At 36.7% G+C, this 13,221-nt stretch overlaps 1 protein-coding gene across 2 annotated transcripts in view; it reads right to left on the bottom strand.

Annotated features, from left to right (window-relative positions):
• The window catches only part of LOC137294121 (vam6/Vps39-like protein), a 75,328-nt gene that overhangs the window by 44,508 nt on the left and 17,599 nt on the right, over positions 1–13,221 (bottom strand). Inside the window, exons 18-24 of one of the 2 annotated variants that reach the window (XM_067825082.1) lie at positions 12,765–12,863; positions 12,463–12,580; positions 11,013–11,141; positions 10,493–10,595; positions 9,884–9,929; positions 7,654–7,806; positions 6,016–6,150 (exon numbers count right to left, since the gene is read on the bottom strand). In XM_067825082.1, coding sequence (XP_067681183.1) covers positions 6,016–6,150; positions 7,654–7,806; positions 9,884–9,929; positions 10,493–10,595; positions 11,013–11,141; positions 12,463–12,580; positions 12,765–12,863 — 783 coding nt within the window. Of the gene's footprint in view, positions 1–6,015; positions 6,151–7,653; positions 7,807–9,883; positions 9,930–10,492; positions 10,596–11,012; positions 11,145–12,462; positions 12,581–12,764; positions 12,864–13,221 lie in introns of both variants that reach the window. The other variant, XM_067825081.1, reaches the window with a different exon arrangement.

Here is a 13,221-nt window from a genome sequence, read left to right as displayed (position 1 = left end):
AGTAAAATACATAATAATATGATTTCATAAAAACAGGCAAATACATGAACATTGAAAAGGAACCCTGTGAAACATGGGGAAACTGTTTGCTTGCTTCATTCAGGCTGTAGGGCCCCAAAATAAGGGAAGAGCAGAAGGCACATGACATCGTCCAGAGAATGAGATTGTTAGTCAGACTAACTGCCACCTTTAGTTCAGACTTAAGTAGGGTCTCCAATACCACCCACACTGCCTTTATCTGTATGGAATTCCTGTAGTCAGTCTGGTTTGCAGCCAGAGATATGGACAATCACCCCTCAATTTGGATAACACAGTCACTGGGTGACAAATGTAAGGCAGATGACCTGGGCCTCTTTTTACAAAGAACTAAGGTGATGATCGTAGGTCACAAAGATGACCTTAGTGCCGGATTAAAGAATGTGAGGTAAGGTAATCCTTAGTAAAGGTTGCTTTGTGATAGGATCCCTTGGAGTCTCCTGTGCCTGAATACACCTACTTATACAATAAGAAATTCTCATATGCTAGACATTTATTTTTTATGAACTTTTTGCAAAAGAATATGTATACCCAGCTTTGAAAATCCCAAGAAATACATTCCATTTGGTGGTAAGGGCAAAATAGCTGTGAAAATTATGTAAATGAAAATACGTCATGGGCGGAAAGGAAATTTTGAAAGGGATTGAGTTCGAACCCCCTGAAGCCCTCATTGGTTCCACCAACGTGATCTAAGTCACAAGGGGGGTTAGGGTTTGATCTCCCTGAAAGTCAGTGATGATTCCAGAGGCCTGTTTTACAAAGTGATTGTTATGCTACGATTGTCGTAAGTCTATGTTAAACTATGGGAGTTACGATTACCTTAGCGCTACGATCGCTTTGTGTTTATGATTTTGTGAAATGGGAACCTGGTGTTTGTGAAAAGGGAAGCATTTTCTGCCTTGCAGACAGCACCCGACACTCACATAATTTGCATAAAAAAACCAACACCACAAAGCCATACTCATACCATGCAATGGCGGCTTACAAAGAAACCAGACAATCAACTGATTACTAAACCAGGCAATGCAGCGGCTAAATTTCAATTACAACGACTGTGTAGAAATTCAGATTCTGCAGAATGTATAGAAAAACGTTTTGGAAATGGATCAATTTACAACACTGGAGGGTTCAGTATCGACGTCTTGTACTTGAAAATAATTTTCAGCTTTTTCTACACTTATCTGACATCCCAAATTATAAAAATGCTATAAAGTCAGCATCCTTCATCAGACCGTAAAGAGTAGGCAGAAGATACACCATTTCATATCTACCATCCACATACCACCAGTGACATACTGATATGCTGACATAGGTCAGTAAAACAGTAAAAATTCACAATTTCAATGCATGTATTCTCAATTTCACTCAGAATTTCAAAAAAATTAAAAACATTAAACAAATTAAGTTTTCTCCAATATCCTGATTTTTCTGTGTCTGCCGAAGCCTCTTGAATACTGGACAAACTAAGGGCCATGTAGAGGCCCTCGAAATATAAATGTGCATCTAGTACGCACAACAAATATTGCGAATGGATGCGAAAAACAAATCTCTGCATCTAGAAGCATGCGAAATATTATTCCCATTACCCACATGATATCTACAGGTTTGATTAGTGTTTGGTTGATGTTGTCAGAGCAGTTACATGTATCATTTCATCCATCAGTCAACATAATAAATGATTTATTCCAAGCTCTGAAGAAATGATAAAAACATACAGTTCTCATACCGTTGCATCCCAGGACCCTAAACGCGAATAACCCTATGCTTGTGAGTGGAGGTAAAAATACCTGCCACAAAGGGAACAATAACTGATGTTTCTCCAGTTAGTATTCTCTATAACGACCACGGCCTTCTATTCACAATGTGCCAAGGTCTGATTTTATTGTTTTGCATCGTCGTGTAAAGCAAATTGTATTCATGGTTCACAGAATTCAAGACAGTCACCCCATGTGGGAAATATGGACACCAAAATCCATATTGAAGGTATTATTTTATTGCATGTTAAACAATTGTCCATACATTCTGGCACACTGGTAATCTGGAAGTGCTACAGGAAGTCGGTAATATCATCCACCTTACATTATTTGCTATGGCTGCGATGAGTACACTATGTGGAGAATATGATAAGTATCACGAATACTGTTTAATGAATATGAATAATTATTCATCAACATAATATCCTAGTTAAGTGATTGATGTACAATATGGAACCCCCATGCTGACTGTTAATTTCTCTTAGTAAAAACCAGCGATCTGACATGAGACTCAAATCTGGTATGTAATAAACTGATTTAGTCCACAGTACCATGAGAAGCCATTGCAAACTAACATGACTTGCACTACTGCAATGCCAGTACATATTCTATTCTTGCATATTTCAATTTAATAAGGGCTCAAGTAAAACATGCTCAGATAAAAAATTGTAAATATTCATTCATATTAGGTTCTGGAGACCATGAATAATGAATTGTCTTCATGAAGGGCTACACTTCGATTCACTGAATATGTGAGTGTATCGTAGCTGACCTGTTATTTACACATACTGATTTCAACCTATAAAAACAACAGAGGAAAGATAAGTTAGGGATGCTAGACAAAACATAATCATAATAATTCATATCCAAAACCCAGTGAAAGTAAATGAGTGAGTGAATTTAGTTTTATGCCACTTTTGCATTTTGTGCTGTAATATATGATCTGCTATTGTTTGACCAGTGAAAATATCTATGACTGTTGTAAGAGGTGACTAACAGGATCAGGTGACCTGACTCGCTGACTTGGTTGACACACGTCATCTATCTCAACCATGTACATCAATACTAATGCTGTTGATCATTGGATTGTCTAGTCCAGACTAATTTTTTTATAGGCTGCTGCCATATAGTTGTAAGATTGCTGAGTGCAGTATGAAGGTAAACTAAACTCACTCTGAGACTTATTTACTCTTCAACAATACACCAAGAAGGTGATGTAGATGTAATGCTCAACATCATGGAGACACTGACATTAACATATTGAAATTTAATTTTGCAGATGTTTATTGTCACTACACCTTCCCAATCATGTGAGCCGTCCCCTTACCTTTTGTTGTCTGTTTAGTGTCAACCGGTGGATGTGGTTGTTGGGGAGTTAGTTACTAAATGAAGAGCATTATGTTGATGAAGACAAATGAATATGTTGATGAAGACGAAGTTTAGTTTGAACTTCTTCAGTTGGTTTCACAAGACCTGACAAACAAGTATCCCTGAAAGAAGTGAGCAGACTTCCAAATCAACCCCAAGGCCTTTCCTGCAAGCAGCGTACTCCTGCTCACAGCCGTCCCTACACAGACAGTCAGAATCCCGGACTCCACACTCACTCCCAGTACAGATGTGGGCACATGTGTATATACAGTTTTTAACAACAGTCGGCAGGCAAAGATACAACAATAGACAGATAGAGAAACAATAGCACTTCCTACACAGCTGATTTGATGACAGACACAGCCAAGGAGGATGACCAATAAAGGCCATAAATGTTATATACAGTAATTAATGGAAGTGGCAAAGAGGAACAGGGTAGCTGAAAAGACAATGTACGTGTCGGTATTGATATGGATTAATAATGCTGATTAAATAATAACAAATAAGTCCCATATGGTTTTGTTACATAGTTTGGGGTTTTAGAAATATTTGGACGACGGCTGTCCTGAATTGATCACCATAACATTAGTTTGAAATTATACTTCTTAAGATGATTATGGGGAAACCAATCTGTAATCTCTGTTACCCATCACTCCATCTGTGCCTACTGTAGACAGTGAAGGATTGAGGCCAACACTAGCATCACTGACTTTCATACAAACTGCCAGTGGTCAGTCCTGGTAGGAAATGTTGCACTGGGTCAACTGTCACTGCACCCTCCACCATAACCCAGGGTCAAAGGTCACAAGGTACAGAGAGGACATTTAGTGTATCAAAGTATTCACACCAGTTATTTTTTTTAAAATATTCCTTTTTTCTGAAGAATCTCAATTAATATAACAATAATCTTAGTTTGAAACCAAAGTACAAGGTTAGATTAAAGACCTAGTCAACAACTTCCTTTTGGTATGTTTAGCCAGATTTCTTTATATTGTCCTTTAAATCTGTTTATGCCTCCTTTTGAAAATCTATACTAAGGCCAGACCAATATCAGTTTTTGGTTTATAGATCCGCCTGTTGTATTTTTTCAAGAACATCATGAAAAACATATTTCCTTGTTCAAAACATAAGATCCTAATGTTTTTACTGGCAAAAAATGTAAGCTTACAAGAAAAATCCTTTTAGATTGTCTTTGCCCCATATACACTACATAAGTTGCCCAAAGTTATACTTTGAGTATTTACAAAGAATATTACTATGATTGGTGATTTTATTTTTATCGTTTTTTCATCCTGCCTTCAGGTTTTTTAAGTGCAGAAACCTGTAATATAAGAAATAAAAATTGGTCTCACCTAGTGTACAAAAAAAAAAATTTTGACTGCCAAGAATCCCTACCTGTTTCATCCACATAATCATAATAACAATTTCATGCATGTTCTTGAAAACTGGCAAAAGAAAACAACAATTTGAAGTGACTGGGTCAGAGACTACAATGGATGCCTAGCAACCTTTCCTCACACTATGACACACTGGGTTGAGATGAGATATGAATCATAACCTACTGACAGCTATGTCTGGCTTACATGTCAGAGGGGTACAGCATTCTACACATCACTGGAATGTCTACAAGTCTGTCAGCGATACTGTATATTTCAGCTCCACGATCAAGGAAAATAAAGCCCAGGGTCTGGATTTTTCTAAGCTCTCTTAGCTCTAAGATTGTCGTAGGTTAATGTTAATGTATGGGACTTACGACTATCTTAGCGCTAAGAGAACTTCGAAAATCTAGACCCAGTAGTTTTGTCTCTCTAGAGTACTGTCATTATGTTTTTTGTTTGTTGTTTATGACTGTAATATTCCACCCATATGGTAGGGGTGTGCACTAGTGGTGTTCTGATAGATTGAAATAATCTAAGGTTGGTTGCAGTGACCAAACGACCAAGCAAATCGATCACATTTTTCTCATAACTGAACACAAATGATTTTGGAACTGGTGTTTTAGAGTTTGAAATGGAGCATATCCTAGACGTTTTTGGGGCCTGAAAACATGATTAATTTTGAGCAAAAACATTTCAATTACTGAAAAGTCATAACTGAATATTTCTTGAAGACACGAGGAAGTCATACAGTAAATATCGACCTCACACTGATTGTGGATCTGGATAGTGCTAATATTGGTCATGTGTAAACTTTCCATGATGTCCTTTTTTGTTGAAAGAATATGTTCAGAATGGATACCCACTGGATACCAAGTTGTCCACAACAGCATGATTAATGGATAAACATCATCAGGTATGTGCGACAAAGTATTCAGATACCAAATGTTGTCTCACAGCAATCCAACCAACAGAACGAAACATGAACCATCAAATCACTAAGGTTGAACTGATACACTGCAGTATTTCGTTTTTGGAATATGGTATGTTTGGTTTTCGTACCGAAAATATCCCCAACTCACCTTAAGCACAATCCTTTCAGAATACCATGCAATTCAATTCTAGATGGCTTCTTCATTTTGCTACCATTTCTGACATTTCTGTGCTAATTCGATTGGATGAACAAGATCGTATAAAGGCATTTTTTTACCACAATGCGTAGCAAACCATTGCATGGCGTATCGTTGCAACCCTACAAGTTGCAGTACAGTTACAGAATAGTGGATACATAGAGACAGGTCACCCTAACCCTAAGGCAAACCCTAAATCTTACCCTAACCTTCAACCTTACCATAACCCTAACCCTAACCCTGATCTAATGCTTTCACAGATGGCAGAAGATGGCAGGTATTCTGTAATCCTGCCCAAATCACCATCAGACTGGTACTGATTTCCCGGACAGAAAATGTGTAGTGTCCTACCTGAAGGTTTTCATTGTACAGCATACTCTTCAGCACCTGGTCCGAGCGGCGTTGAGCTGCTCGATGCTCCATCACATTCTCCAGGTAGGTGAGGATGTCACGGACTCGGGTCTCCGGGGGCAACAATTCTAGAGCCTGCAGGGAGATGAGGGTACAAGGAATCATCATCAATGTAATCACATCACAGGCGATAATAACATGCGTGTATGTGGCTGTTTGATCCAGGAGTAAGGCAAGATGGCCATATTGCAGGTTACATGTAAACGTCATGACACCGACTGACTGAGAACTTTATATGAGAAAAAAACAACAACAAGCTCTGTCATTAACAAGCCGATAATATATATCCTTGAATTTATGCAAGGGACTTACAGTACTAACATAGGAAGAAAAATCAGTCATACAAAGTTTCATTAGGTCCTTATGTTGGTAAGATTACAGAATACCCAATACAATCACTCAATTACATCTGTGATTAATGTAAACCATATGGGGCAATATGAACGCAGCATTTCTACTGCTAACTTAAGTTTAGATCCATACATCAGGGTGAAGCTAACTAGTCAAGGGACGTTGCACAATTGCATTGTGGGAATGTTATCACTTGGAGTGTTACTGTGTCGCTGTAAAATTGAGTCAAACTAAGAAATATTTTATCTGTTGGAAAATATGAACGGAATACTTCCACCAGTGATTTTAGCTAAGAAAAGCAACTTCAAACCAAGAAACGGGATGCAGTGTAGACGTGATACAAAAATGTTCGATTTCAAGGGGGTAGACTAGAATGTTGCAGTGATGCCAACACATTTTGACATAATGCAAAAAGTGGACATTATGGTCTGGTAAAGTACTGTCAGCGCCTTTAATCTTTCATTAAAGCATCTTAGATTAACTTGTAATGTCATGAATAATTGATGATGTCATGTCATGTTGTTCTTGCCAACAAAACCATCATGACAAACAAACTATCATTGAGAATCTTGTATATGCAAATATTGTAAAAAAAAAATCATTAATTCTTCCCTCAAGCAATAACACCTGTCTCCAGTTGCTGCACAGACCTGTTTGTCATTCAATGAGTTACAACCAAGGGGAGTTAACTCTGACATGACCAACCGGTTAAATCACAAATGACATCAGAATTTCAGATTGGTTCAATTTCAAGGACTCCGACTTATTGTCATCCAAAATGTCATTTAAATTTTGGAAAATGTATTGAGTTAACAAACTCTGGAAAATATCCTCATGCATTAGCTTCCTACAAAAATCTTCTAAAAATCATTTCTTTTTGACAAGTCACACTATATTTGTTTACTTAGACTAATGCTTAGAAACTGAATATATATAAATTTGATAGTAAAAAATAAACCCACTGAAACTGAAAAAGAGCCAATGAGTGGGGAAATCCTGAACCTGACTTGCTTCATTCAATCAATGGCACAGCAGGGAGGGCTCTGCTGTAGGGAAGACTACAGGTTACTAAAAGGCATTCATTATACTTGTTTAATTGCCAAAAAGAATACATCTGACAATTATCAAAAATATCTTTGAGAAAAATTAAAAATTATGGGCATTATGTCATTGAGAGGAATTAATATGACACAGCTGTATTGTGTGATTTATTTGCTAAGTACATACTTTTGTCGTCTCAATCTTCCATGCATGGTCCTCCAGCAGTTTGAGGGCGGCGGGGATGTTCTTGTGAGGTGTGCTGACATGACCGCCAGGTGCCATTCCGAGTGTGGAGGGTTCCGGAGGCTGGAGGAACATCTTCAGCAGACACACGTACACCTGGGACGAGGACACACAGACACAGAGATTACATGATGGGGCAGTCAGGTAGTATATCTCTCAAAAAACATTGTTTCAAAATGTACCCGAGTGAAAATAAGAAAGATAAATTCATATGTTTAGGACGAGTTTATTAACTTGTTTCTTTCAAATCATTTTTGCACTGAATCTATGCATTACTTGTCTCCTCTCATTATTGGACCAGAGAATCATGGTCAGAGCAGTTCTCATTCTGATAACAGTTTCAGGGCGAATCATCTTTCATCATTTTGCATCTCATCTCTCTTGCCCTTACCACAACAACCTGGATCAGACAAACCAATTTACAATCAGTGTTCTACACTGTTATAGTATGACACTAATAAGTCTGGTCAGAGCTGAAAGTTGTCTCTCTCCATGGTGACCCATCAAACTTTTATCATGTTGCCCATAAAGCCAATAAAACACCAAACTATTGCCATATTTACCAGAATGCCGCCAACTGATTTCATATTTACTATACAACATCAAACTATAGCCATATTTACCAGAATGTCACCAACTAATTTCATATTTACTATACAACACCAAACTATTGCCATATTTGCCAGAATGTCACCAACTAATTTCATATTTACTATACAACATCAAACTATAGCCATATTTACCAGAATGTCACCAACTAATTTCATATTTACTATACAACACCAAACTATTGCCATATTTACCAGAATGTCACCAACTAATTTCATATTTACTATACAACATCAAACTATAGCCATATTTACCAGAATGTCACCAACTAATTTCATATTTACTATACAACATCAAACTATAGCCATATTTACCAGAATGTCACCAACTAATTTCATATTTACTATACAACACCAAACTATTGCCATATTTACCAGAATGTCACCAACTAATTTCATATTTACTATACAACATCAAACTATAGCCATATTTACCAGAATGTCACCAACTAATTTCATATTTACTATACAACACCAAACTATTGCCATATTTACCAGAATGTCACCAACTAATTTCATATTTACTATACAACACCAAACTATAGCCATATTTACCAGAGTGTCACCAACTAATTTCATATTTACTATACAACACCAAACTATAGCCATATTTACCAGAGTGTCACCAACTAATTTCATATTTACTATACAACACCAAACTATTGCCATATTTACCAGAATGTCACCAACTAATTTCATATTTACTATACAACATCAAACTATTGCCATATTTACCAGAATGTCACCAACTAATTTCATATTTCCTATAAAACGCCAAACCATTGCATATTTACCAGAATGTCACCAACCAATTTCATATTTACTATAAAACGCCAAACCATTGCATATTTACCAGAATGTCACCAACCAATTTCATATTTACTATAAAACACCAAACCATTGCCATATTTACCAGAATGTCACCAACTAATTTCATATTTACTATACAACACCAAACTATTGCCATATTTACGTCTCCAACTTTTAACATATTACCATAAAACACCAAAATATTGCCACATTTACATAGCATCCAAATGCTATTTAATATAAAACATCAAACTATTGCCATATTTACCACAATGTCTCCAACCTTTTTTACCATATTTACTATAAAAATCAAAGTATTTCCAAATTTAATATAACGCATCACACTATTACCATATTTACTATAAATCATCACACTATTACCATATTTACTACAAAACATCACACTATTACCACATTTACTATAAAACATCACATTATTACCATATTTACTACTAAACATACAACTATTACACTTAGATCTACAAAGGAAAGTGTTCATTAAAACCATACCATACAGAACCAGGTAAAATCATTTCCATACATGGAGAGCAAATGGATAAAGAGGGTTCAAATATGTAAGAATCAAAACCCCCTTTCTATAATAGTTTTGAGACAATTGTATACCCGTTCTGCACTGCTGTTTTGCTGTAAAAGTATTCATACTCTGCGTTGTCAGCACCTGGCCATTTTTGGTGCATTTCAGTGTTCAGGAGTTCTCTGTCATGTCAAGGAATGGTGAACTATTTTAAACTTACGTCTTTGTTTCCTTCCTTGTCTTTATCAAAATGTGTCCGACAATATCTACAAAAAATATAATATAAGCATGATAGATATCACGAGCCATTCTCCAGCCACTGAGGGTGTCGGTTGCAGTGTTTTACCCCTAAAACTTTCATATACATAAAGACAAAAGAAATGTCGTAATATTGAAAAGACATAGATGTATCAATGGAGTATTTCAATCTATTTCTTTTATAATACACACCGGAAGTCAAGTTTGAATCGTGGTTATATATCCTGTTTTGGCCAATATAGTATTCAGATTGATGTTAGAAATGTTTTTTGTTTGTGGAAAGAGACGCTTTCGCACAAACACAGAATTCAAATCGAGATACATGTGCATCAATCCCAAACAATGCTTTATGCACTGGATTATCTGGTTCAGATTTCATCATCTGCAGGCTGTTATTGTACTGAGGACTATTTCAGTTGGCTTGTTGGTCACACCCATGTTGCATGGACTGATGCTCACAATATTAACCACTGCTTCAGACTTGATAATTTTTAATGAGTGCAGTTTTAAAACAAATGAAAAAGAAAACATCCATTTCAGTTAGGTCTCACAAAAGACGTGGTATACTTACACTTCAGCCAGACGAGGATCCTTGAGGATGTGGATGTAGATGCCAAGAGCCTGCTCATGTCTTCCGAGCCGTCCCAGTAGGATCGCTCTCTCCTCATAGAAATCTAGAGAAAACATTAAGGGTCAAGGTCAAATGTCAAGCTAAATGTCACACATATGTTTATCATGAAGTGTATGGTGTTTTACAAGGTAACATTTCTTCTACATAAAGTTGAATGTTGAATTCATCTGTACGTCCATCTATTGACAGATGTAATGGTAACACAACAACATTGCTCTGGATAGGTCTATTTTCTGCCCCCATTCTGCAAGCTGAATGGCTTTAAACCAGAAAATGGTCAGTAAATCAGATACCTTGATTTCATTGAACCTCAATAACTGGAAATAATGAAGTGCATTTTACCAGAATGTTTGCCATAAAAACATTGTCTTTATTCTCTTCAGTACAATAAATAAGGTAATTTGCTCTCCCATTATGTTACTGTAAGTTATAATTGGTTGGACTGTATTCTAACACTTACTATCCAGTGGGAACCTTGCCAGCAGCATCTCAGGGACGTAGTGCTGGGACGTCTGGAGGAATACCACCAGCTTCACCCTGTACTCCTCCAACTCTGCCGGTTCATTTTTTGATTTGTCAGGACGATCTCCTGCTGGACAAAGGTCAGTGACACTTTATCTTCACCACCCTCGCATCAATAATACTGACACCAAGATTTACAATACTGATGCTGACATTTACAATACTAACACTGACATTTACAATACTGACACCGACATTTACAGTACTGACACCGACATTTACAATACTGATGCTGACATTTACAATACTGACACTGCCATTTACAATACTGACACCGACATTTACAATACTGACACCAACATTTGCAATACTGATGCTGACATTTACAACACTGACACCGACATTTACAATACTGATGCTGACTGACATTTCCAATATTGACACCACCATTTACAAAAATACTGATACTGACATTTACGATACTGACACTGACATTTACACTACTAACACTGACATTTACAATACTGACATAACCATTTACAATACTGATGCTGACATTTACAATACTGACACCAACATTTACAGTACAGATGCTGACATTTACAATACTAACACTGACATTTACAATACTGACACTGACATTTACAATACTGATGCTGACATTCACAATACTGATGCTTACATTTACAATACTGACACTTACAATACTGACACCGACATTTACAATACTGACACTGAGATTTACAATACTGAAACCAACATTTACAATACTGAAACCAACATTTACAATACTGACACCGACATTTACAATACTGATGCTTACATTTACAATACTGACACTGACATTTACAATACTGACACCAATATTTACAATACTGACACCACCATTTACAATACTGATGCTGACATTTACAATACTGATACTGACATTTACAATACTGACACAAACATTTATCATTTGAAACAGACATTTACAATACTAACATTTATAATACTGACACTGAGATTTAGAAAATTGACACTGACATTTAGAAAATCGGCACTGACATTTACAATACTGATAATGACATTCACAACACTGACACTTACTGGTACATTTAAGGTACATCAGTATGTAACATGAAAAACCAAGGATCATAACAGGAACAAACAAACCAAGGATCGTAACAGGAAAAAAACAAGGATCATAACAGGAACAAACAAACCAAGGATCGTAACAGGGACAAATCCATGATCATAACAGTGACAAATCAAAGACTGTCACAGGAACAAACCAAGGATATGAGGCCCCTACCAGTAGCTGACATAAATTTCAGCTGTTGACCCCCTGCCTACGTTTCATACAGACCTTTACACCTTTACACCATAACCACTAGGTTACACTATAAGTGGAAGAAACCATATATCCAAGTATCTATGTACAGAATGTAACCTCAATGTACTCTAACCTTCAGGCAGAGACTCAACATAGTCCTCAGCTAGCACCTGGATCTTCTCTCGGTACAGGTGTACAAGGCGGTTGTGAAACTCTGGTGTCTCATCATCACATTGTGAAATTATATGTTCCTGAAATTCAATCAATATCACTTACTATGAAAGTCTTACTATGAAAGTCACTGTGACATCAGATGGATTTATGATTTCATGGAGTAACCTAGCTCTTCTAACTGATGATGTGAATCACTCAAATTGCACTAAATGTATTAAATGATATTTATTGTCCCCGGAACGTGTTGTTCTTAGAACTCACAAGATATGGAATAGCAAGGTCTTTGGATATCCTCTCTAGAAACTCCAGCACCTCATCTCTGGGAAGACTTTCAATCTCAGGTGTATCTTCAGTAAATATCTGAAAACAAGAAAGTATTTGACCCCAATCCTTTTCTTGTTTTTAGAGTGTATCTTGGTCTTGGACACTACAAATCATCCATTCCTATGTTTACAATACTCACGCTCATGGAACTTGACAACATCTCAGCAAGAAATACTTCAAAACTGGTTACAAGATCATGAATCACATGCTTAAAGCTCCTGTTGGCATTCCAGGGTGTTCATACATGAAATATTTTGCCAGGTAGCCTTTTATTTATGATACTTAAACAAAAGTAGATTTTATTATGATGGCTTAAACAAAAATAGATCGAAACCACTTGTGTCCTGGTTTTCGTTGTTCTTCTTGTTCCCCCAGGATAAAATGGTAATGGTGA

This window comes from Haliotis asinina, chromosome 8, assembly GCF_037392515.1.
Source record: "Haliotis asinina isolate JCU_RB_2024 chromosome 8, JCU_Hal_asi_v2, whole genome shotgun sequence".
Classification (NCBI taxonomy): domain Eukaryota; kingdom Metazoa; phylum Mollusca; class Gastropoda; order Lepetellida; family Haliotidae; genus Haliotis; species Haliotis asinina.
The sequence above is the reverse complement of the archived record's forward strand: the minus strand, read 5'-3'. Positions and strand labels throughout refer to the sequence as shown.